Source organism: Ceratotherium simum, chromosome 1 (assembly GCF_057802395.1).
Source record: "Ceratotherium simum simum isolate JZ-2026a chromosome 1, ASM5780239v1, whole genome shotgun sequence".
Lineage (NCBI taxonomy): Eukaryota > Metazoa > Chordata > Mammalia > Perissodactyla > Rhinocerotidae > Ceratotherium > Ceratotherium simum.
Window position 1 is genome coordinate 37279813 of NC_141900.1, and position 24153 is coordinate 37303965.

At 39.6% G+C, this 24153-nt stretch overlaps 2 protein-coding genes across 2 annotated transcripts; one reads left to right on the forward strand and one right to left on the reverse strand.

Moving 5' to 3' along the window:
* Positions 1-129: 129 nt before the first annotated feature.
* Positions 130-8718, forward strand: RBM48 (RNA binding motif protein 48). The gene is made up of 5 exons (XM_004431341.3): positions 130-361; positions 894-1084; positions 2669-2814; positions 4767-5335; positions 6900-8718. Exons 1-5 carry the CDS (start codon positions 251-253, stop codon positions 6984-6986), a joined length of 1104 nt encoding a protein of 367 aa, XP_004431398.1. The 5' UTR covers positions 130-250; the 3' UTR covers positions 6987-8718.
* Positions 8719-9499: 781 nt separating this feature from the next.
* LOC101398961 (calaxin-like) lies at positions 9500-20725 on the reverse strand. Its single transcript, XM_087434058.1, has 5 exons — positions 20706-20725; positions 15602-15786; positions 14456-14560; positions 12137-12288; positions 9500-9801 (listed from the first exon to the last, which is right to left on the reverse strand). Exons 1-5 carry the CDS (start codon positions 20723-20725, stop codon positions 9655-9657), a joined length of 609 nt encoding a protein of 202 aa, XP_087290184.1. The 3' UTR covers positions 9500-9654.
* Between the last annotated feature and the right edge of the window lie 3428 nt (positions 20726-24153).

Consider the following 24153-nt stretch of genomic DNA (forward strand, 5'->3'; position numbering starts at 1 on the left):
GCGGCGCCTCTCGCCGCGCTCCGCTAAGGGGATGGCCAAGCAAGCCTTGTGCCGCTCTGCGCGCCTCTCCGCCGCGCCGCTGGGGGACGGCACCTCTTGCACCGAGTCCTCGCTCGCAGGAAACGATGGTCCCCCGCTGTCGATTTCTAGCCAATCCCGGCACGCCTTGACCTATCCCTCCCTCTTATTGGATACACGGGAGTGCGGCGAGGCGGATGTTGTCGTCTTTGCAAGAGCCCAAACCGGCAAGATGGCGTCGAGTGGTCGGGAGCTTGGGGGCGTATTCGACCACCACGTCCAGCGGGCCGTATGCGACACAAGGGCCAAGTATCGGGAGGGGCGACGGCCTCGCGCTGTCAAGGTAAAGTGATTTTGGTTTCCTTCGCTGTCCTCGGTAACTTTATGTGAGCTCTAGCTCCACAAGCCTAGCTTACGTAAATAAAAGCTTGAAAGGCTGCGGTCATATCCGTCACTCATTGGAGATGGGTATGGGTAACACTGGTACTCAGGTACCGAAGATTCTCACGACCCTTTTGGTCAGCTGCTAGAACGTCAGCTCCGCAAGAACGGGCCTTTATTTTAGTCACTGTATCTTCCATGTTTACAGTAGTACTTGGCATACGGCAAGTGAATGTTTGTTAATTCTTTCCAGTAACTTCTACCGAGCCCACTTCTGGAATACATGTCGAAGGAATATTGTCTGTGCTTTAGTTAGAGGCCCTCACACGTGGGCTGAATTATTCTTTATGCAGAGAGAGGGGCAGAATTTTTGATTTGTTTCCTGCAGACCGACTGAATAGAGTATTTGTTGTTTTCAAAGCTTTTTTAAAAAACAGCAGATTTGTCCTAGGCTTATTTAGAAAACACGTTTAATGTGTCTGCGTTTCTTTTAGGTATATACAGTCAATTTGGAATCTCGATACTTATTAATACAAGGAGTTCCTGCAGTGGGAGCGATGAAGGAATTAGTTGAGCGATTTGCTCTATATGGTGCAATTGAACAGTATAATGCTCTAGATGAATATCCAGCAGAAGACTTTACAGAAGTTTATCTTATTAAATTTATGAATTTACAAAGTGCAAGGTAATATGCCAGTTAAGCAGTGTCTCATTTCCTCCATTCCCATTGCTATCATTTTGGCCCAAGGTTTCTCTTATTCATACCTGAATTACCCAGTAACCTAACATGGCACTGTTGTATTATCTTCCTCCTGTCTTCTTGAATGTTAGCCTTGTCAAAACACTATTTCCATCATGTCATTCCCATGTTTAGCAGTTTTCTGTCGTGTAGTGTGTAGATTAAAAATTGGGTTTGGAGTAAGTTTTCCAGTTCCCCTACTTACTAACATCATGACCTTGGACAAGTTAATTCCCTTAAGCCTGTTTTTCCTATTCTGTAAAATCTATATGGTAAAAGGACCTACTTACTGAGGTTGTGTGGAGATGAAATGAGATAATCCCTATAAAAGGCTTAGCATAGTGCCTCCTGTTTAGAACGCAATAAACATTAGCTATTGAGGTTCTTATTGTTATGTGCCTATGAGGATTGACCCCATCTTTTCCAGCCTTCTGTGTAACATGAACTCTCTGTTCCAACAAGGCTGAAGTATGAAATGCATTATCTGTTTTTAGGTATACCTCTATTGTTGTCACTGATTTGCTCCAACACCCATCCTTCCCTGGCTATTACAATTAATATTTTCTTTTCTGTGCTACAAATAGCAGTTGTTGTCTGCCACAAAAACACTTGATGGGATCATGTATTGTTCTCAGGTTGCTCTTATATGTAATCTCACTCTGCTAACCAGCTTGCCAGCTCCTCATGGTTAAGGAATGATCTTTTCTAGAGCTTTTGTATCTCCCGCAGCACCTAGTACAGTATGCTGTGGAGTTCAACATCGGGATTTGAATCCTAGGTCCATAAACTAATGTGAGTGTGGCCAAGTTATAAATCTCCCCAGTCCTCAGTTGTATTATAGGGTTGTTGTGAAGTGTTGATTCAAGTGAAGCACTTAGGACACTGCTTGGTGCATGGTAAAATCTCTGTAAGTATTTCTTTTCGTTATCCCTGGGCATATAAGTACTTAAGTATTTATTATAGTAGTGCCTGGCCAGTCATAGTTGTTTAATAAGTATTTGTTGAATGAATACTATTCTCTCATTTTCTCGTTGAGTAGTTGTTATATATTCAGTATTTCCTCAATTATTGAAAGCTTTACAATTACAGTATTTTAATTAATTTTTTATATATGAATCCCATTATAGGAATACATTGTGCTGAAAAGGCTAAATTGGGTATGAGCTAACTCTGAAGGGCCATTTAACTTAACACAGAGAAGATCTCTATTTCATGATCACAGATTGTGTACCTCCAGCTAACTGCTGGATCCTAAGCTGGTTAAAAGGAGTCTGGATATGTGTGGATGACTTAGCTCAAAACCTGTTAACACTATTGGGAGAGGGCAGGGAAGGCTCTAAGAGTATACACTGGATCAGTAGGGTCAATACCATCCACAAGCAGAGCCTCTTAATCCCCAAACCATGGGATGTACATACACATAGCAAAAGCTGGACTTTGGTCTTTAGATCAGTGCATTGTATACTAGTTAAGCTTCCATCCTAAGTAAATCTAGATTAATAAACCATGCTATCATGTACTTCTGTTTAGGATAGCCAAGAGGAAAATGGATGAACAGAGTTTCTTTGGTGGATTGCTTCATGTGTGTTACGCTCCAGAATTTGAGACTGTTGAAGAAACTAGAAAAAAATTACAAGAAAGAAAGGCTTATGTAGCAAGAACTACTAACAATAAAGGTATGGAAAGCCTGTTACTAAACACCTCCTATGTGTCAGGGCCTCTGCTAGGTATATCATCATGGAGCTCTCAGTCTAGTGGGAAGAGAGGCAAGTAAATGATCACAATATTCAATAACTGTAAACTACAGAGTTCTGTGCAGCAGTCTGCATAACCTGGGCTGGGAAGAGAGAGATACTGCTTGGTGGAAGACTTCCTACAGGATGCAAGAGGTGGCTGAGTTTTGAAGGATAGGAAGATATTATCCAGAAGGGGAGAGGAAGAGATGGAAAGGTTGGCCAGGTAGCATGTTTAAAGGCCCAGAAGAATAAGTGAGCATCATACATTTTAAGGAACTCTGAGTAGTACAGGGTAACCACAACACAGGGGCTTCAGTGAGAGAGAAGATTAGAAAGCCAGACAGGAAGTGAATCATGAAGGGCCTTGTGTCCCGTGCTAAGGAATTAAGGCTTTGACCTAAAGCCAGTGAGAAACAATTGTGATTTGTAGACCAGTTACCAACTGCTAATCTAAAACTGCTAAAAGTGGAAAAATTCCACTTTTGACCAGCAGCTGGCCAGATGCCCCATGTGCCCAACTGAGTTTTTCTGGACAAATTCCAATTGCCTGAAATAGAGTCATGGGATCTGGTACATGGATTATAGGACTAGAACAGTCAGAATTGGACTAAGAAAATATGTGTGGTCTGAAATCTGAATAGTACTAGAGGCACAGATTACCAGATTTCCACCCTTTAGTTGAAAGATCAAGTTGGCGTTCATACAGCTATTGAATATGATGAGTTTATGGCTGATTAGGGAAGGGGCATGTGGCAGAGGTGAAGAGAGAAATAAAGTGGGAAGACTCTTGAAAAATCTACCTGAAAATTTGGCTGTTGAGAGTCCCTGGTCGTTTGTAGAGACTGAACTTTAACCTGTGGGATATGTAAATAACTAGCTCCAGGAAAACGTGTATGTGTGCATGGCAAAGGAAATTACAAAATATGGGCCCAGCATTATTGCCTCCTTTAAAAACTAACAAATGCAAACTAAGCAGCATGATACGTTCATATTGTAGAATACTCTGAAGCTGTAAAAAAAAGGAGCTTTCTATGTAATGACATGGAAAAACTCTCCAAGATCTACAGTTAAGTAGAAAATGCAAAGGTGCAGAGAAATGGATATTACAGAGAAAAAGAGGGATAGGTGGGAGGAGGAAAAGTAAGACATACTGGACAGATAAATAAGAATAGTGATTACTAGGGCCAGCCCCGTGGCCTAGTGGTTAAGTTCGGCACACGCTGCTTCAGCGGCCTGGGTTTGGTTCCCAGGCATAGACCTACACCACTGATCAGTGGCCATGCTGTCCCAGCGACCCACGTACAAAATAGAGGAAGGTTGGCACAGATGTTAGCTCAGGGTCAGTCTTCCTCAAGCAAAACAAGGAAGATTGGCAACAGATGTTAACTCAGGGCGACTCTTCCTCAACAACAACAGAAAGACTAGTGATTACTTATGGGAGGTGGAAACCAGGCATATGGGGAGCAAGGAAAGAGTGAAGCTTGACACTAATACCTTTTATCCTTTTTAGCTTTTAAACACGTGAGTGTATTGCCTGCTCAAGAAATAAATTTTTCAGGGTAGCATTTGTTAACATTTTAAAGTAATGTTTTTTAAAATTACACATTTCTGGGCTGGCCCTGTGGCTTGGTGGTTAAGTGCGCGCTGCGATGCTGGTGGCCCGGGTTCGGATCCCGGGTGCGCATCGAGGCACCGCTTCTCCGTTCATCCTGAGGCCGAGTCCCACATACAGCAACTAGAAGGATGTGCAGCTACGACCTACAACTATCCACTGGGGCTTTGGGGGGAAAAAATAAAATAAATAAAATCTTTAAAATTACACATTTCTGAATGATCAAAACAATAAATGAACCATTTTTTTTTCCCTTCCCCTCACCTTTTAAATTGTAAAGATCATTATATGACAAAGAAGAAACTGGTTACAGAGCATAAAGACACAAAAAATTTTAGACAGCACTTCCATTCGGAGACATCTGGATTTTGTGCGGCTGCTGCGAACACTTCTATTGGGAACTCAGATTCTTGTCTTCCTTATTCTTGTGAATTGCCTTTATGTTATTTCTCCTCAAAATGTACGTGTTCATCAGGGGAACATGTGGACAGAGCATCAAACTCCTCTCAGGATTGTAGAAACCATGATGAAACAGTGGAGTATTGTAACCACAATGACTCTTTGCAGAAAATGCAAATGAAAACTTTTAGAAATTCAGTGGCCTGCCCTGGTGCACAGAAGGCTATCACTCCTTCAGAGGCAGTTGACAGATTTATGCCTAGGACAACACAACTGCAGGAGCGGAAAAGAAGAAGAGAAGATGATCGTAAACTTGGAACGTTTTTTGAAACAAGCACGAGCAGTAATGAGGTTATGATTGGGCCTCTGTTGCCAGACATACCCAAAGTGGATATGCATGATGACTCCTTGAATACAACAGCAAATTTAATTCGGAATAAACTCAAAGCGGTAAGATCACTTAACTGTTTTAAGAGACTATTTGATCATAGAACTGACAACTAAATGGAGAATTTTTTGTAGGAACTACGTATAGTCATTAATTTTTTTCATTTTTAGTGTTTTGATGTGTTTTCCTACAATTCTCTGTTTAATTAACTGAATTTGACTACCAAATTTATTTGCTTCAGTACCATTAATCCTTGCTTTAAACAGTGACAGAACATAGTTCATATCACTCTAGATATAAGATATAACAGCAGTGGTTTCAGTCAGTTAGATCAGTCTGTTAGAGTGGAGCCAGGCCCTCCCTATTTTAAAGCTCCCCAGATCTGTTATGAGCCAAAGTAGAGAACAATTCCATTGAAGGAAAATTATTACAATTTATTTCTCTTAAGTTCAGTTACTACAAATTACATCAAATTCAAAATGCTTATTTTGCCTCTTTGATAAAAATAGCCATAGAAGAAGGTGAAAATTCTAAAGATTAGTCCTTAAGGTCTGCATTTCAAATGTAAACTTCTTAAATAGACTAGCACAGATTGTGCTACTTAGGTAGTAATTTTTTTTAATTATTTACATAATTGTTTTCCATTCTCTAAGCACAAATAAAAGAAAGTTAACATTTGAGTAAGCTTTTGAAAGATGCCTTTTTGTGGGAGAAGCCTTTTAGAAATCATAAACTCAGGGAGAAAGACCATTCTCTTATACTTCAACTCTGAGGTTCAGAAAGCGCTTTTCACACAGTTGTGCATATACTTTACAGTGTGACGAAGGGAGGCTAAGGTAGCTTAGTTTATTTTACATATCTTTTTTTTTTACCTGAAAATTATCTGATTAAGGAAGAGGGATTGTTTTATAATAATAAAAATCCATGGACACAATTTCTATGCTTAAGCCTCTTTTTAAATTTCTTATAGTTTGTGCGGGCACCCTTCCTCCCTTCAGATACAGCTGAACTGAGCTGTATGTAGCTGATACATAGCTCTCAGCCAGAGTGAACTGTATTTTTTTAAGAAAAAAAGTGTTAGGTCCAAATCCTAGATAACAGAAATACTAGAACAACAAAAAAGAGAAATACTAAATAGAATTTACTACAGTTTCTAGTAATTTTCCATTTTAAGAGAAGACTGTCTTAACTCTGCTTTAACTTATTGTCCACTCTTTTTCTGATGATGTATTTGGTTTCATTTTTCCCTGAGAAATTGAGGATTATGCCATTTTCTGCTTATTTCTCCAAATTTTATGCATAACCAGGATATCTGTCTGTGTCCATAAAATAACAAGTGACTTCAGATCTATAAAGGAGTGTTAAAGTAGAGCATATGTTTACTTTTCTCCTCTCGAATTTGTTTTCTTGTTAAATTGCTTTAGAAATTTTACTCTCATCAACGTTTGGACAGAAAACTTTGCTCCGTGCCCAGAGCATAGGCTGTTATCTTGAACTTGGGCTAACTCGGCCTCAACTGTGATGACAAGGATTGAACTACTAGATATATATCCTGTCTCTTCTGATAGTTTATTTACTCCTCTACTATAAAAATTAAGTCTTGTTGGTTCTCTTTTTTTAAACTAGGTAATTTCATCTGTGCCAAAGCCTCCAGAGGACAAGCTGGAAGATGTCCATACAAGTCGTCCATTAAAACAAAGAAGAAGAATATAGATTGTCAGCAACTAATTAATATTTTCTAAGGGACTATTTATTTTCTATTTTTAGCCTGTAATTTTAATTCTTGAAGAGATTTTACTGCTGGTATTTTTTTAATGCACTTTTCTTTGTAATTTCATTTAAACTACTTGTCTAATATAGTTTTATCTTTTAAAATTAGTTTATCATGTACAACATACATTTCATCCAAATATATTCCTTAAAAAAAAAAAAATTTTTTTCAGAAACTTCACCCAGTGGCTTTGGTTACATCTTATTGGCTAGAACTGGGCTCATGGCTGTTCTTAACTGAGGAGTCTGGAATGGTGTTTTATGTTTCCAACTTCTGTGGTTGAGAAAGCAAGAGAAAAGAGGCTGTCCATTGACAGTCTGTGGCTAATTCACAGTATTTGCCACAAGATCCAAGGTTGATAGCTAATTTAAAAAATAAAATTAGTTTATCATTACTTATTATAGATATTATCTTGATCCATACTTAATATTACAGAAACTGTTCATATAATTTTACCTCTCACATTGCAATAACTATATGTAAATTAATTGAAGCAAATATAGAAACTTTACAAAGATAGGCAACCAGGATCTGTTTCTAATTTTAATATAAATATTGAGTGATTCACATTCAAAAACTAGAAGTCAGGATGTGTTTGAATGCCAGGGCTTCAAAATCAAGACAATTCTGTAAAGTAAAAAAGTTAATAAACTATTAGAGCAAAGCTGAAATTAGAAGCTTACATGCTTTAGTTAACTTCTAAGAAGAATTTACTTGATCTGTGGCAGAAACAAATCAGTATTTGTAAATATTAGACATACCACTACATTTAGCGCAGTCACATTTTTTTTTTCTGTCAGTGGACCACACAGTTGAAAATCCAAGCATATCTAGGCTGTTTCCTTTTTTTTTTTCCCACTGATAAAAATAACTTGAGAAGGCCCATACCAAATGGTGTCTGTTTTTCTTTTCTTTCTTCCTATCCTTAAGGCCCTCTTGTCTAATGGATTGAATTTGAAGAGATCAGTTAATAAGGTCCATCTTCAGTTGTGACCTACGGATTCAGCTTGCTAGGATGGCACTAAGTGGCAGATGGTATTAAAGGAAGCTGCAGGCAGATTTTGGGCCCACTTCCTTATAAGGTAATTAGATATATTTTTTGCTGAAGTCTCAGGTAAAAGATACATTAGACAGTTGAGCATAGACTTGGAAAGACCAAGGTGCTATCTAGATCAGGCTTCTCAGACTTTAAGGTGCTATGAATCTTTACCCCAGGGTCTTATTAAAATGCAGATTCTGATGGTGGCAGCCAGGGGGCTGGCAGGTGGTGGGAATGGGGAGTTGTTTAATGGGCATAGAGTTTCAGTTTTGCAAGATGAAGAGTTTTGGAGATTAGGTGCACAACAGTGTGAGTGTACTTAACACTACTGCACCGTACACTTAAAATTGGTTAAATTTTGTTAGGTGTATTTTACCACAATTAAAAAAAATTCTCGGGCCGGCCCCGTGGCTTAGCGGTTGAGTGTGTGCGCTCCGCTGCCGGCGGCCCGGGTTCGGATCCCGGGTGCGCACCGAGGCACCACTCCTCCAGCCATGCTGGGGCCGCGTCCCACATACAGCAACTAGAAGGATGTGCAGCTATGACAGACAACTATGTACTGGGGCTTTGGGGGAAAAATAAATAAATAAAATCTTTAAAAAAAAAAAAATTCTCTTACAGCCATAAAGGTGGGTTCTGTGTTCTTGAATCGATTCCTGATCTGTTCTGTGACTGTGGAGGCCAGCATCCCTCCCCATCCCCACCAACATATGCAATATTTGACCATAATGAGAGAAAGAAACAAACTTTTGTTGTGTCAAGCACTAAAAAAAGGATTCTGATTCAGTTGGTTTGGAGTGGGGTCTGAGATTCTGCATTTCTCACAAGTTCCTAGGTGATACTGTTGCTGCTGGTGCATGGACTACACTTTGAGTAGCAAGGCTCTGGATAACTGGGCTACAGATGAACTCTCCAGGAGCAGCTGAGGAACTGTTGGTGTTCCATCCGAACCAAAATAGTTACTCCAATCCAGTCCGTTATTCTATACTGTTTCACCCATCAGTCTCTTAAAACAAGAAGTTTACCTTTCACCCATTGCTTTTTACCACACGTTACACAGTTAAGGTGTGGCAGTAAATTACAGTTAGACAAGTTAGACGAGCTGAGATGTCTGACGTAGCTTTACATTATGCAGATTAATTCACAAAATCACTACTGCAGAGAATAAAAACTTTCTTTGTATATCATGTTCACAAAGCACAGTTGATCAAAGGAAGAATTAAGAAAGGAAAACATTTGAGTTGAAAGAGATCAGATTTTCTCCTAGCAGTTTATGGTGGGCACCTGTTGAATTCACTCTTTATTCACTGTTCTTTCCCTTAAGCAAGCCAATATACCCTGGTTTTCTTTGGGAAAATGTCATTAACATAACAGGAAATTAGGAATTGTGTACACCTAAAGAGGTTATAAGCTCAAAAACGTCTGTTGAATATAATTACTTAATAGTCACTGCTGTCTTGGGTCCCAAAATGCTAGGGTGGGGCTGAGCCCTTCATGGTTGCCAGAACTTCAGCAGTGGGCTGAAGCCCTACAGATGTACGTGTGTCTAGCAAGTATTACTTTCTGATCCTTTAAAATTTTCCCTCAACCAATTTGGACTGTTGGCACTGTACCTGTGCTTCTGGTAAACATGGTCCAAACACCTCCAACAAAAGTCTCTCTTCTCTGACTGCTTTTTCAAAGTCTGCAAAAGATATCTTGCCATCATTGTCATAATCCTAGAGAGGAAGATGATTTCTTGATAAATGATAGAGTAGTTTTTAGTTTTGCATGGAAAATGTCTAGAATAAAAGGTTTTACCAAGTAAAACTGTACACATACTTCTGTAAGCACTACTTACATACATCAAAAGGTACTTATTTATGGAGGCCACTTAACTTGATTCCTGTTAATCTAATTGGCATACCTGGTATTATGAACTGAATATTTGTGTCCCCACTCCCCTAATTCATATGTTAAGCTGTAACCCCCCAATGTGATGATATTTGGAGGTGGGGCCTTTGGGAGGTAATTAGGTTTGGATACGTTCATGAAGGTGGGGCCCCTGTGATGCAATTAGTGTCCTTATAAGTAGAAAGAAAGAGAGACCAGAGCTCCCTCTCTCTGCCGTGAGGACACATTGAGGAGGTGGCTGTCTGCAAGCCAGGGAGAGAGCCCCTCACGAGGTAAGTGAATCTGCTGGCACCTTGATCTTGGACGTTCCAATCTCCAGAATTGTGAGAAATAAATTTCTGTCGTTTAAGCCACCAGTCTATGATATTGTAGCAGCCCAAGCAGACTAAGACACCTGAGTTACCTTAGATATATAAAATGTGTTCCTGTCCCTAAAGGTCTAATACTCTAATTGGGGAAATAAGAAAAAAAATTAGAGGAAGCCCATTATTACATTGCTACATTTGTGACAAAATAAGTGCCATAGGGCAAAGATTCTCAAGCTTAATTTTCGGTAGTAGAACTTGTTCCTCAAAAGATCTCTTACTTGGGATCCTATCACATAGAAAGGATAAAAGTGAAGTTGCTCAGTTAAGGAACAAGGCACTGGGCGTTAGAGCAGTAACACTCCAAGATGGACTAGAGTCATGAAAAGAAGCTTGCAGACCACTGCTGGGCCTTTAAGGATGGTTGGGATCTGGATAGGTGGAGAGGTGTGAGGAGGAAATACAGAAGAATGGCCCAACCTGAATTACAACAGTAAGCAGGAGTGTAAGTCAGGAAGAAGACAGGCCTGCCGGGGGTGGAGCGTTCGTGGCAGGGACTACGGATGCTTAAGTAAATCATGAGAGCATGTGTGTTGATTATGAATGCTATTAACTACTTAATTGAATTTGGATTTGATTTGATGGGTCCTTGTTTTTTGACTTCTGAGCATAACTGATTTCAGCCCTGATTTCAGGGCTGCTGAGGGTCTATTTTGAGAAAGGCTTGAATAATTGTCAGAAAAATGTTCACTCCATAACATTTCCTTTTAAAAAAGAATGAGGTGGGGGGCCAGCCCTGGCGGCCTAGAGGTTAAGTTCAGTGTGCTCCACTTTGGCAGCTCAGGTTCGGTTCCCTGGTGTGGACCTACACCACTCATCTGTCAGTGGCCATGCTGTGGCAGCGGCTCATGTACAAAAAGAGGAAGATTGGCAGCAGATTCAGGGCTAATTCTCCTCAGCAAAAAAAAAAACAAAGGCGGGGGGGTTGGTACTGGGGAACATACTGTCTCTCAAGAAGTCTACCCTCAGCCCTAGCGCAGTGGCTAGTGAGAGTATTTCTAATGGAAGAAGATACTTGGGAGTCTGTGTTAGCTGAGTCTGAGACTTGGCAGCCGCCTCATCTGTCTGCTTCTTTCCTGAACTCCAGAGTAATGGGAGTGAGCTGGCCGCAGGCTGCCTTGGAGTCACAAACCTTCACTGGTAGCCAATTTAGGGTCACAGTAAGAAAAGGAGAGAAATCACTATGTCCATAATAAAGAGGTATTATTGGTTTCATTGAAAGGTGAATTCTGCATCCAATTTTCTAGTGTGACCTTGGGTAAACCCATCTGTACTTCAGTTTTCTCATCTGCCAAATGGAATACTCTCTACTTCATAGGGTTGTTTTGAGGATAAAATGAGTTCCTATATTAAAGTTCTGTGAAGGGCCTGGCATATAGAAAGCACTCTGTAAGGGCCACCTATATTATTATGTTATTTTGTTATAAGGAGCATTTAGATGAATTGGAGGGCTAAGGTCATGAAGACAGACCAGAGTAGCATCGAATTTTACATGAATCTGCTCCTCCCCTAATTAATGAGGTTTTACTGATAGTAAAATATTTTAAAATAATAAAATTAAATTCATTTTGTATAGTGATTCATTTATTCACTCAGCCATTCCATAAATATTTATTGAGCACCCACTATCAGCCAGGCACTGTTCTAGGCAGTGGATAGAGCAGAGAATAAACAAAAACTCCTGCCCTCATAAAGGTTACATTCATTATGGAGGGAAAGAAGTCATTTCTTCATCTTCAGCTTTATCCAACATCCACTTGATTGGATATAATGAATTAAAGTTTTTCATTCTTACCATTTTCTTCAGTGTTATATCTACTAACTCTTTTATTCCTTCATCAGTCTCTTCTTCAGTTGACGCTTGGTGTAGACTGTTCTTCAACATGTCAAATATTTCCTCTCGAGAAATGTAACCATCACCATTCAGATAATAAACTTCAAAACAAACTTTTCAAAGCATAAGAAGTTTAAAGACTTGGATAAGTTAAAATGTTATTAGTCTTCTCCTTAGTTATTTCAATATATAATAAAGACAAAAACAGTTTTTACAACCTACAATTATTGGTCTATATGGTAGATTTTAAAATAAAGCACCCTTTTATATTTCTTTTCACAAGATTAAATACCCCCTGTGATGTGAAAAGAAAGACTTATAATTTCTGGATTTTGAAATTGAGGGTTTAAAAATGTTATGAAGCTGCAATAAAGGAGATACATATTTTTTAAACCTTTCATCATACAACACATATATATACATATATATGTGTGTGTATGTTTATCTCAGTATTATGATTCTCTTACATAGAGTACAAAAACTAGGTACACACTTGACTATGTCCCTGACAAAGAACATTTTTCGATATATTTGGGTAGTGGGTCTGTCATCTTCTTGGGGCCTGCCCGTCTGCACTATCCAAAATCCTCTCTCTCTCCCTGGAGAGTGACTTCCATCTCACTGTGTAAGCACTACCACAGTTCACTCATTCATCCCACAGATGACCTCACTCAGGTCCTGGGAATACAGCAGTGCAAGAGCTCTTGTGGAGTTTGTAATCTAGTTAAGTGTTTTAGCAAAAGCAATAGAACCAGGTATAAAATTCCAGAGTATCAGATTTGCTGTGTTTTTATTGAGTTTCTCACATGTCTAGCAAACATATGAGTTTGCAACACAACCCTACTAGAAGTAGTATTTTCCCCAAATTGACACATCTTGATATGTATGTATATGAAACATTTTTAGGAACTGAGATTAGAGGAGGAAATTTTTTTTGATAGTGTGATGCTCTTCAACCACGTACAGCTGTGTTCAGTGTCACGACCATTTTCACCATGTATTAGTATTACCACAAGAATTTATATCCGTAAGACTTAGCTTTTCACTTCTCAGTGAGACTTCTGTATAAGAAAGCTGCAACAAACTTAAGTGGCAACTATATTTAAATGTTATCCTGTGAAAAATTAGACCAGAGAAAAGTTAAGAAAAAAGCCACATAATGTATGTCAATTATACCTCAATTTAAAAAAAAATCAAAAAGAAAAAAACACAAAAAGTCATAAATATCAGAGAAAGTTGGTGATTTTTTAAAATGCTGTTATCATTTTAAAAACGTGTGTTTAATTTAGGGATCTTCTTTTGAACATCCCAAATCCAAATTTAAGTGGAAGAACAAGAGGGGATAAAAATTTGCTTGCTTACTCCGAACTCGGCAGTCTTTTCTTAAGCAATTTGACACTTTAAGCAATTTGTTCCCTTGAAAATTGCTATTTAAAATTGTTCCTATTCTCTTTCCAGGGTTCCTTACCCCAAATCCTGGCACCAGAAGTGTGAAGTGTCAAATTGCTTAAGAAAAGACTGCAGAGTTCTGAGTAAGTAAACAAATTTTTATCCCTTCTTTTTGCTTCCACTTGAATTTGGATTTGGGATGTTCAAAAGAAGATCTCTAAATTAATGGTAAAGGTAGGGTGAGGCCAGAGCTATTTCTAGGCAAAATTGTGAATTGGAAGATTTTTGTCGTTGGAATTCCTAACGTTCCTTTTCTGTAGGAAGCTTCCTTTATAATCTTCCTCCCTTTGGGCTTTCATTGTCCTCAACCTTCTTCCCTCTCTCTACACTAACTCTAACACTACAGTATTGGTGTCTGGTGGTTAATGTGTGTTTTACCTCATTTAGTGTCAATCCCTCACATTTTCTTTGATGAAAAGACAAGGAATGGCCCCACTGTGACCTATACGCTGCCCCATATCAAGGCCCATTTCCTGCTGAGCCCGGAGGCAGCCTCAGAAACCTCAGCCTTGCCAGCTGATCAGAGTTGGCACAAGCCCTGACCCTTAGTTGCTGTTCTTAGCCTGGGCCTTAAGCCAAAGACCCATCCTGGTGACATTTGGGCATTACAGAACCAGTGAAGGAAATGTCTGGGGACCCTGGTACTAGAGACTCTCCTAGGAAATAGGCCACTCATTTCATTTTTTTTTTTTTAAAGCTATTATGAACTATTTTTGCAAGGTTGCTATAGAGAACACTGATTTTATATTTTTAAAAACTATTTAAGCATTCATGAAATACAAAATTGACAATATGTATTACTAAGTCAGTAATCACATATAGAAATCTTACACTTCAGCTTTTCTTCAAAAGTCCCTCGAAGAAAAACTGATAATCCTTTAACCCATTCTTTTACATTTATGCAGTTATCGTTGTCTTTGTCAAATGCAAAAAATACTGAAAAAAAGAAAACGTGTGTCTTTTACACCTGTTTTATAATTCAAGAGTATGTATGTATGAATAGATTTAAAAAAATACTTTCCTCCCAAATTGAGGGGAAAAAAATGTTTTGGCACAATCTTTCTTAAAAGAGTCAAAAATACTGGAAATATGTTTCCCCCACATTTTTATAGAAAGAAAAGAGTCATTCTCCTCCATGATCAATGATGAGCTTCATTTGTGATGTTTGTACAGTTACTCTGAGCCAAGAAGACAAACAGTGGAGCTAATCAATGTGATAATTTTTATTCTAAAAAGAGTAGTAAAATTTTGTTCTAAAGAGTTTGTACAGTACCTAAAGAAAAATTACTAAAATAACACATTGTCTTTAAAATTACCAATGACATCTTAATTCTATCCTATAGAAAATAAGATATTATTGACTCTTTTGGAGTTGATAGATATATTAATTATTTTGGTTATGGCTATGGTTTCAAGGGTATATACATATGTCAAAGCTTACCAACTTGAACACTAAAAATCTGTTAGTGAAATTCACTGTATCACATTAAATAATTTCCCATTTTAAATATATGATCTTTCATTTTTTTCAGTATAATGAGTAATCATCATCCTTTGTACTGATACATTCTTCATTTTTATGAGGAAAGAGATCTAATAATTTAATAATTTACATGTCTACAGCATGTGAATCCAAAGACACCATGATTAAAAGCCATATGCTTATCTTTTAAAAAACAATACTGCTGACTTATTTAGTTCATTACTGGTTATCACTCAAAGTGTTACAGCTATCAGATATGAAATTCTGAGTGAGTTTATAATAAAAACCATCCTCACAATCAAATCAACTACTATTTTATATTGGCAGCACTACCACAATCATGTCTTTCTAGAGTGGCATTAAAAAATTCAAAGTCTTTGATGAAAAGCGAACATATATATATTAGCCATATATTAATATATATAAATATATATGCCATATATCTATATTTGCCATCTCAGCTTGGCCCTTTTCAGCTTCTTATGACTTCTTACCTCTATTCATTAGCATATCATCAGTCATTCCAAATATGCTGTGCAGGATCCCTCGAAATGCGTTACGATCTAGTCCAACGTTATCATGTCTTACATCAGCTCTTTCCACCAAGCTGTGAAAAAGTCTTATGAGACACTCTACTTCACTTTTTTTGACTGTAAAATGAAAATATAAATAAATACAACTTAGATTTAATCATTGAGTTCTCCAACCCAATTAAAAATATTTTACTAAGCAGCTATTTTGTTCCTATGATACTAGGTGCTCTAGTGATTAAAAAAAAAGTATGACGTAGACTTGTTACTTAAGAGCTTACACAATTAAGATGGGCATCACTCAGAAGTCTCATAAGACAGTATATAAATGATAGATTATGTAGTATAATGCTCACCACTATAGACATGTGAAGAAAGAGAAATCAGTATGGGAAAGAGGAGTCAGGCCATTTTCATGGGAGTAGACTTTGAACTGGGCCTTGAAGGATGCATGGTATTTATATAGGAAGGAATGTGTTGGGGGTGGTAAAGAAGTGGAGAATTCCAGGAGGAGGGAACAACATGAGTAAAGGAAAGAGGTGGAATTGAAATTGAACACAGCAAGTTGGGAAGAAGTGAAAAACAAGATTGAAGAGGATGGGCTAGTGGTCGAGGGCCTTGAATGCCTGGTCAGAGGATTAACATTTATTTTACTGGAATACTGTTGCTCATGGTGTCATTTTGGACCATTTGTATGAGAATCAACCCCCTCTCCATTGCTTGTTAAATATGCAGATTCCCAGGCCTTGCCCCAGACCTATGAAGTCAGAATTGCTAACAGCGGACCCAGGAATTAGCTTCTAAATAAGGGGTTGGTTGACTCTTCTATGCCGTAAGGGTTGAGAAGTTGTTTAGGAAAATTCATCTCTCAAAGTTGAAGTGGAAAACTGGCAGCATAGAAGCCAGGGTTGGAGTGATAGGGCTTTGGCTAGGGAGGTGGACATGAGATCAGAGGGCAGGAAGGGAGCGTGAGATGCTGCAGAAGATCGGTAGGACTTGGTGACTGATTTTCAAACCAAAACTTTTTAATATTCATATACCTGGATCTCACTGTAAGTAAACTAATGGTAGTTTTAAGAAGTGCACAGGTGATTCTAATGCACCGTCAGGACTGAGAACTAAGGGATTAGACTTAACAGGTTGGAGGTATTAGACTTAAGCATCTGGGTTTCACTCCTGTTTCTTATCCTATTAAATAGGTGAGAGACTTAGACAAGTCATAGAGCTTCTTTATGCCTCAGAGTCCTCACCTATAAAAATTGGGTATTGTCCTAGATGATCTCTCAGATTCTTTCAATGTCTAAAAGTCTAATTCTATGAATCAAAGATTGTTTGAGAGAACTAGAAGAGTTAGGATGGAAAGCTGGTTACTATTTTTCTTTTTCTCTTCCTTTTCCTCCCTCATTCTTTTTTTTTTTTTTTTTTTTTGTGAGGAAGGTGAGGAGAAAGAAATATAGATGCTGTCGGGCCGGCCCCGTGGCTTAGCGGTTAAGTGTGCGCGCTCCGCTACTGGTGGCCCGGGTTCGGATCCCGGGTGCGCACTGACGCACCGCTTCTCCGGCCATGCTGAGGCCACGTCCCACATACAGCAACTAGCAGGATGTGCAACTATGACATACAACTATCTACTGGGGCTTTGGGGAGAAAAAGGAGGAGGATTGGCAATAGATGTTAGCTCAGAGCCGGTCTTTCTCAGCAAAAAGAGGAGGATTAGCATGGATGTTAGCTCAGGACTGATCTTCCTCACAAAAAATAAATAAATAAATAAAAGGCTGGGAAGAGCAATGGTTAAGAAATATAGATGCTGTCTTTGATTTCAGGCTCCCAAATGAAATCAATGACAACACATAGCAAATATGCAGTTTACAACATTAGAGTTTCTACTATGGTCAGAATTATTATTTGATTTTTAGGGTAATGATTGATAAACCTAAAGAATAAGCAATTACAAAGGTACCTAATAATTCTATTTTATGAACTGAATTAGATTCTCAGGTTTCACACTGTAACTCTAAGCCCTGAAATATGATGTAAAGGTCATTTTTATCCATCCAATAAGCATTTATTAAGGGCCTCTCATGAACCGGGCAATGAATACAGCATGGTTCCTGCCCTCAAATTTGCTACACTTTCGTCAAGAGATAAAGAAGTGCAGTCAAGTGTTACAAGCACCATGATTGATGGTGTTTGGCAGTGACCCAAAGAGAGGAATAATCAATTGAGGGGAGGCGCTAAGAGATTAAGAAGGTCCCAAGGAGAAAGTGTCACTTGAGCTAAGCCCTGCCAAAGGAGTAAGCATTTGCCAGAGGAGGCAGCTTGAAGGAGTGGAGGCATGCTCTGAGAGCTGCAGATGGTTTGGTGCGGCCAGCTGGCAGAACTGTTTGACTTTCCACTGGGGAGCTTACTGAAAAATTTTGGCTGGTAAGTTAACAGGATCAGATTTGCATTTAAGGACGATCACTTTGGCAGTAGATTCTTGAAACTACCTTCTGAAGGGCGAATCCAGATGTGACAGGTTGTATTTTCCCAAAGACGATCCTAACAATCTCTCCCATCCCATATGCTCTTCTTACATGTGACTTTGATGATCCTGCCTTAGAGAGATAAGGTCTATGTCTCCTTCACTTGAAACCAGGGGGATTTTTGTGACTATTTCAACCAAGAGAGTACACTGGAAATGAGGTGATGTGACTTTTAAAGGCTAGGCCATAGAAGAAGATGCAGCTTCTCTGAGGACAAAAATTTGGAAAGTCTTCTTTTTTGGGATATGAAGAAAAGGGAAACTCAGGCGTGGACGCACTGTACGGAGTGCACAGTTGTTATGAGAGGTTCGGGGATTCGATCGGAGACGTAAAAGACACTTTCCACTCCAAACAAATGGACTGAAGGTATATTTTATTATATAGAGGATAGTAAAGGCGACAGTCTGCAAACAGATCCAAATAGGTCAAATATTAAGAGGGAAAAAACATCAGCCCGACTGGAAAGGGAAAACACCCACATCGGCTGAAGAGAAATGACACAAATCAACCAGAAAGAGAAACACCAGGTTGATCGAAAAGAGAACACATCAAATCAGTTACTTCACAGTAAATCAATTACTCACAACATCCACGCCCCACTGCCAGGAGAGTCCTGTCAATCGACACGGCTGGGCAAGGATCACACATCCTGGGCAAGGCGTCCCTTCCACAGGTGGAACTCTCACCGGGTCTCAGTCTCCAGCAGTTTATATAAGCAGTTACAGAGTTTACAGTGCAAGCATCCAGTGTTCCCATGCACAAATGGTTATCAGTGGCGTATGTGCATTGAGCCCCTTGGCTAACGTCCCAGCCCAGTAATTGTGTACGTGCATTGTTCTCTTTGGTTATCGTCTTAGCCCGGCACAGATGGCCAGTCCATCCCGTGCTACGACGCTCCAAGAGCCTTGAAATGTTACAACTTGCAACTCTCTCCGTGGGAGAAGGGCCAGTTCCCACCACGCAAAAAGCAGCTTTTATATTTCTTTTTGTGCTGGTGGCTGTAGGTCAATGGAGCGGCCAAACATGGCTGTACTCATGTCAAGACAACAGTATATTAAAGCTTGCCTGATGAGTGGTCCTGCTCAACTCTGACAGAGAATTATCATCTGAGTGGAAACGTTAGCACCAATGTAGTGTGAAAATGGATCCCTGAGGAAAGCGAGGTTTTAAGAGTCAGGAGCTGCTCTGAGTCAAATATCGACAAGTTATCCAACAAAGCAACCAAGGATTTTAGACACAATCTTCAGCAGGTAATAACTTTTTCTGAGTTTTATCCATGTAGTTCACATTTCATTATATCTAAAAACCTTACACATGTGGTCAAGGAACCATTGTAAATGATATTTAAGAAATGGTAGTTAGGGCCAGCCCCGTGGCTTAGCGCTTAAGTGTGCGCGCTCTGCTACTGGCAGCCTGGGTTCGGATCCTGGGCGCGCACCGATGCACTGCTTGTCCGGCCATGCTGAGGCGGTGTCCCACATACAGCAACTAGAAGGATGTGCAACTATGACATACAACTATCTACTGGGGCTTTGGGGAGAAAAAGGGAAAAAAAAGAGGAGGATTGGCAATAAATGTTAGCTCAGGGCCGGTCTTCCTCAGCAAAAAGAGGAGGATTGGCATGAATGTTAGCTCAGGGCTGATCTTCCTCACCACAAAAAAAAAAAAAAAGAAATGGTAGTTAATGAGAATGGTGTTGAGATGCTAGAGGTTGGCCTATGTTATTAAACTTTTTAGTTTGGAATAATTTTAGATTTACATAAGAGATGTAGTGATAGTACAGAGTTCCCATAAACTCTTCAGTGTCTCCCTAATGTTAACATCTTACATAACCATGGTACATTTGTTGAAGCTAATACACTAACATTGGCACATTATTATTAAGTAAACCACAGATTTTACCAGTTTTTCCACTAATGTCCCTTTTTTTTTTGCTTCCAGGATCCAATCCAGGATACATTTGGTTGTCGTGTCTCCTTCAATCTGCGATAGTTTTCAGTCTTTCCTTGCTTTTCATAACCTTGAGTTTTTATTTTACAGAATGTTCCTCAATTTAGGTTTGTCATATATTTTTCTCTTGATTAGACTGTGGTTATTATGTGTTTTGGGGAAGAATACCACAGAGATGAAGTGCTGTTCTCTTCACATATGAAGGGAGACATATTAACATGATGTATCATTGCTGATGATAACCCTAATCATTTGGTTAAGCTAGTCTACAGGTTTCTTCACTATAGTTACTATTTTTCCTTTCCACCATCTATCCAGTCTCTCAATGAAAAGAGAATTAAGCTCCACTTCTGGGGAAGGGGTATCTATACCATTATTTGGAATTCTTCTATAAGGAAGATTTGTCTTCTTTCCATTTACTTATTCAATTATTTATGTCAGTATGGAGTCACATATATTTATTTTATACCAATACTGTTATTAATTTTGTTGCTCAAATTGTTCCAACTTTGGCCATTGGGAGTTTTCAAGTTGGTTCCTGTATCTTTCACATATCCCCATCCTTTTGCTTTTTCAACACTTCCCTACTTTCTTACTTGCCAGGCTCATCTTGCATTATCCCTGTGTGAGATGATAGAAAAAATACAGTAATGCACTGCTTAACAATGTCTCAGTCAGTGACAGACTGCATATACGATGGTGGTCCCATAAAAATTAGTACCATACAGCCTAGGTGTGTAGTAGGCTATATTATCTAGGTTTGTGCAAGTATACTCTATGATCACAGTGAAAAAAAACCGCTTAACGACGTACTTCTCACAATGTATCCCCATTGTTAAGTGATGCATGGCTGTATTGGTCTCTGCCTCTGGTTCCTGGCACAGAGTGCTTAAAATCCTTGGGATTTCCTAAGTGATAAAAGCACTAGGAGCATCTTTTGTTCTATTTGGTCTTTGACCTGGTTTCTTGAAACCAAGCTCCCAAAATCCCTTACAATTTCTTGGGTGATACAAATGTCTTTTGTTTTATTTTTTATTTATTTTTAATTTTATTTATTTATTTTTTTCCCCCAAAGCCCCAGTAGATAGTTGTATGTCATAGCTGCACATCCTTCTAGTTGCTGTATGTGGGACGTGGCCTCAGCATGGCCGGAGAAGCAGTGCGTCGGTGTGCGCCTGGGATTGAACCCGGGCCGCCAGCAGCGGAGCACGTGCACTTAAGCGCTAAGCCACGGGGCCGGCCCCAAATGTCTTTTGTTTTAATGAGTTGTTGGTGGCTCCCTGATGGGGGTTGGTCACCTGAAAGAAAAAGGCATGATTAAAAGCTTGGAATTTTCAGCCCCACCCACCACCCTCCAGAAAGGGGCTGGAAATTGAGTTAATGATCTATCATGCCTGTGTGATGAAGCCTCCATAAAACCCCCCCCCCCCGAGGATAGGGTTCAGGGAGCTTCTAGGCTGGTGAACACATAAAAGTGCTGGGAGAGAGCACGGAAGCTCCATATGTCTTCCCACATACCTTGCCCTATGCATCTCTCTGATCTATTTCTATCCTTTTATAATAAAGCAGTAATCCACTAAGAGAACTATTTTCCTGTGAGCTGCTCTAGCAAATTAATTGAACCCAAGGCAGGGGTCAGTATAAACCTCTGATTTATAGCCAGTCAGTCAGCAGCACAGGTAACAACCTGGACTTGTGATTGGCATCTGCAGCAGAGAGCAATCTCGTGGGACTGAACTCTATAACCTGTGGGATCTGATGTTACACCAACGTAGTGTCAGAATTGAATTATTAAATTGGAGGACACCCAGCTGGTGCCACAGAGAATTGCTTGTTAGGAAAAACCTCCACACAGTTGGTGACCAGAAGTGTCAGAAGCCTGTGTGGTGGTAGTGTCAGAGTAAAAGAAACACACAAGAGTAGAGTAGGTTTCTCCTCGACACTCTGTTCATCTATTTGTTCAAGGAATCCTGGCTCTTTTTATTGGCGATTGGTATTCAGAAACCAAGGTCTAGGGCCGACCCCGTGGCTTAGCGGTTAAGTGCGCAGGCTCCGATGCTGGCGGCCCGGGTTCGGATCCGGGCACGCACCGATGCACTGCTTCTCCGGCCATGCTGAGGCCACGTCCCACGTACAGCAGCTAGAAGGATGTGCAGCTGTGACATACAACTATCTACTGGGGCTTTGGGGGGAAAATAAATAAATAAATAAAATTATTAAAAAAAAAAAACCAACGTCTAGGCACTGGGTATACCTGTTTGCCACTGGTGTGTTAATAATTTTTTTTGTGTGTGTAAGATCAGCCCTGAGCTAACATCCATGCTAATCCTCCTCTTTTTGCTGAGGAAGACCACCGCGAGCTAACATCTATTGCCAATCCTCCTCTCTTTTTTCCCTTTTTCTCCCCAAAGCCCCAGTAGATAGTTGTATGTCACAGTTGCACATCCTTCTAGTTGCTGTACGTGGGACGCAGCCTCAGCATGGCTGGAGAAGCGGTGCGTCGGTGCGCGCTGGGGATCCGAACCCGGGCCGCCAATAGCGGGGCACACGCACTTAACCACTAAGCCAAGAGGCCGGCCCATGGGGTGTTAATTCTAAGCCATCTCAGCAGATATAGCTAGGAAAATACTAACCTATATACTCACCCATATCAGTCCATGTTATGTCTCACAAATAAAGGGAAAGCCAAATATTAGACTAGTGGGCCTGTAGGTGGTCCTGGGCTAAGTCCCAGAAGAGATGATCAATTGTATTAAAAACTCATTAACACTCAGGGAGGAGGAGCTCATAAATTCACAAGGGCAAATCAAACTAGATTTAACTTATTTTTCCTTCTAGTAGGAGTGGATCAGAGAAAAGCAGTTCACAAAGTATTTGGATTTTAGCAAAGCATCTGACAAAAATCTCTTATCATTCTTATGTTAATATCTACTCACTACCCAGTAGTGCCTAGCACAATGATAGGGTCTCAATAAATGTCTGCTAAATAAATGATAATCAACCACTTGTAAATTGGAGAGGTTAAGGAATATGCTGGATGAGAGTCAGAATCCAAAGTAACCTCTTGAGGCCAAAATGATCAGTTCTATCAACCAACATGAAGTTATTAGGAATAGTTTTTAAATTCTTCACTTAGCTTTAAAAAAGTTTGTTAATCTATGTAAGTGGAAAAATTATGGCTAAACAACAATACATGTGAAAAAGACTGGGTCAATTCCCAATTCACTATCAATCAAGCTAGGATTGATATTAGGCTGACAAAACTGAAGTTTCAACTGGAAAAGCCAATTTTGATCAGGAATCTTCAAACTTGAGTGTGTCTTAAGAATACATGGAGTGAACAATCTGGATGCTTGTCTCCACTTTCAGAGATTTTTTTCCTAAGGTGGTACCCAGGAATCTGTATTTTCAATACAAACCTTTACATGATTCTGATGGTGAAGACACTTCTACCATACTATGAATAAGGGGTACACAGCCAGGATCGACTACAGAATTTGTGGGCCCAATGCAAAATGAAAATGCAAGTCCCTTGTTCAAAAAATTAATTTTAAGTCAGTCTTAGCAGAGCATTAAATTAAGCATGGCCAGGAGGACACAGAGGTTGCACATCCATGAAGCCCTTTATTACACCCTGAGGTAATTACCTGCCTTCCACACTATATTAAGATTTGGAAAAAGGAACAGATTTGTGTGACTCTAGAGCAGCCCTGTCTAATAGAACTTTTCGAGATGATGGACATGTTCTACATTTGTGCTAATTTGGTAGCCACAACCCACATGTGGTTATTGAGCCCTGAAAAGTGGCTAGTGTAACCCAAACTGAATTTTAAATTCTACTTAAATAGCCACATGCAGCTAGTGGTTACCATACTGGACAATGAAGCTCTAGAGAGCAGTACAAAGATCAATAGGTAGAAGTTATACTAGAATATAAAACATTCTAGATCTGTCTGGAAAAAAAAGAAAAAAGGAAACAGCTGCTTGGTAAGGTAATGAATGTCCTTTGTGAGGTCATGAGGTAACCAGCTGAGGATCTCAGAG

Excerpts from the sequence above, each read along its gene's own strand:
- LOC101398961 (XM_087434058.1), bottom strand. The coding sequence starts at position 20,725 with ATGCAAGATGAGCCTGGCAA. Across the intron at positions 12,289-14,455 it reads TTTTGAAGAAAAGCTGAAGT|TTTGTTTTGAAGTTTATTAT; the intron begins GTAAGATTTCTA and ends TGCTTTGAAAAG. Across the intron at positions 9,802-12,136 it reads ATATAACACTGAAGAAAATG|GATTATGACAATGATGGCAA; the intron begins GTAAGAATGAAA and ends CTTCCTCTCTAG.
- RBM48 (XM_004431341.3), top strand. The coding sequence starts at position 251 with ATGGCGTCGAGTGGTCGGGAGCTTGGGGGCGTATTCGACCACCACGTC. Across the intron at positions 362-893 it reads GACGGCCTCGCGCTGTCAAG|GTATATACAGTCAATTTGGA; the intron begins GTAAAGTGATTT and ends CGTTTCTTTTAG. Across the intron at positions 1,085-2,668 it reads ATGAATTTACAAAGTGCAAG|GATAGCCAAGAGGAAAATGG; the intron begins GTAATATGCCAG and ends ACTTCTGTTTAG.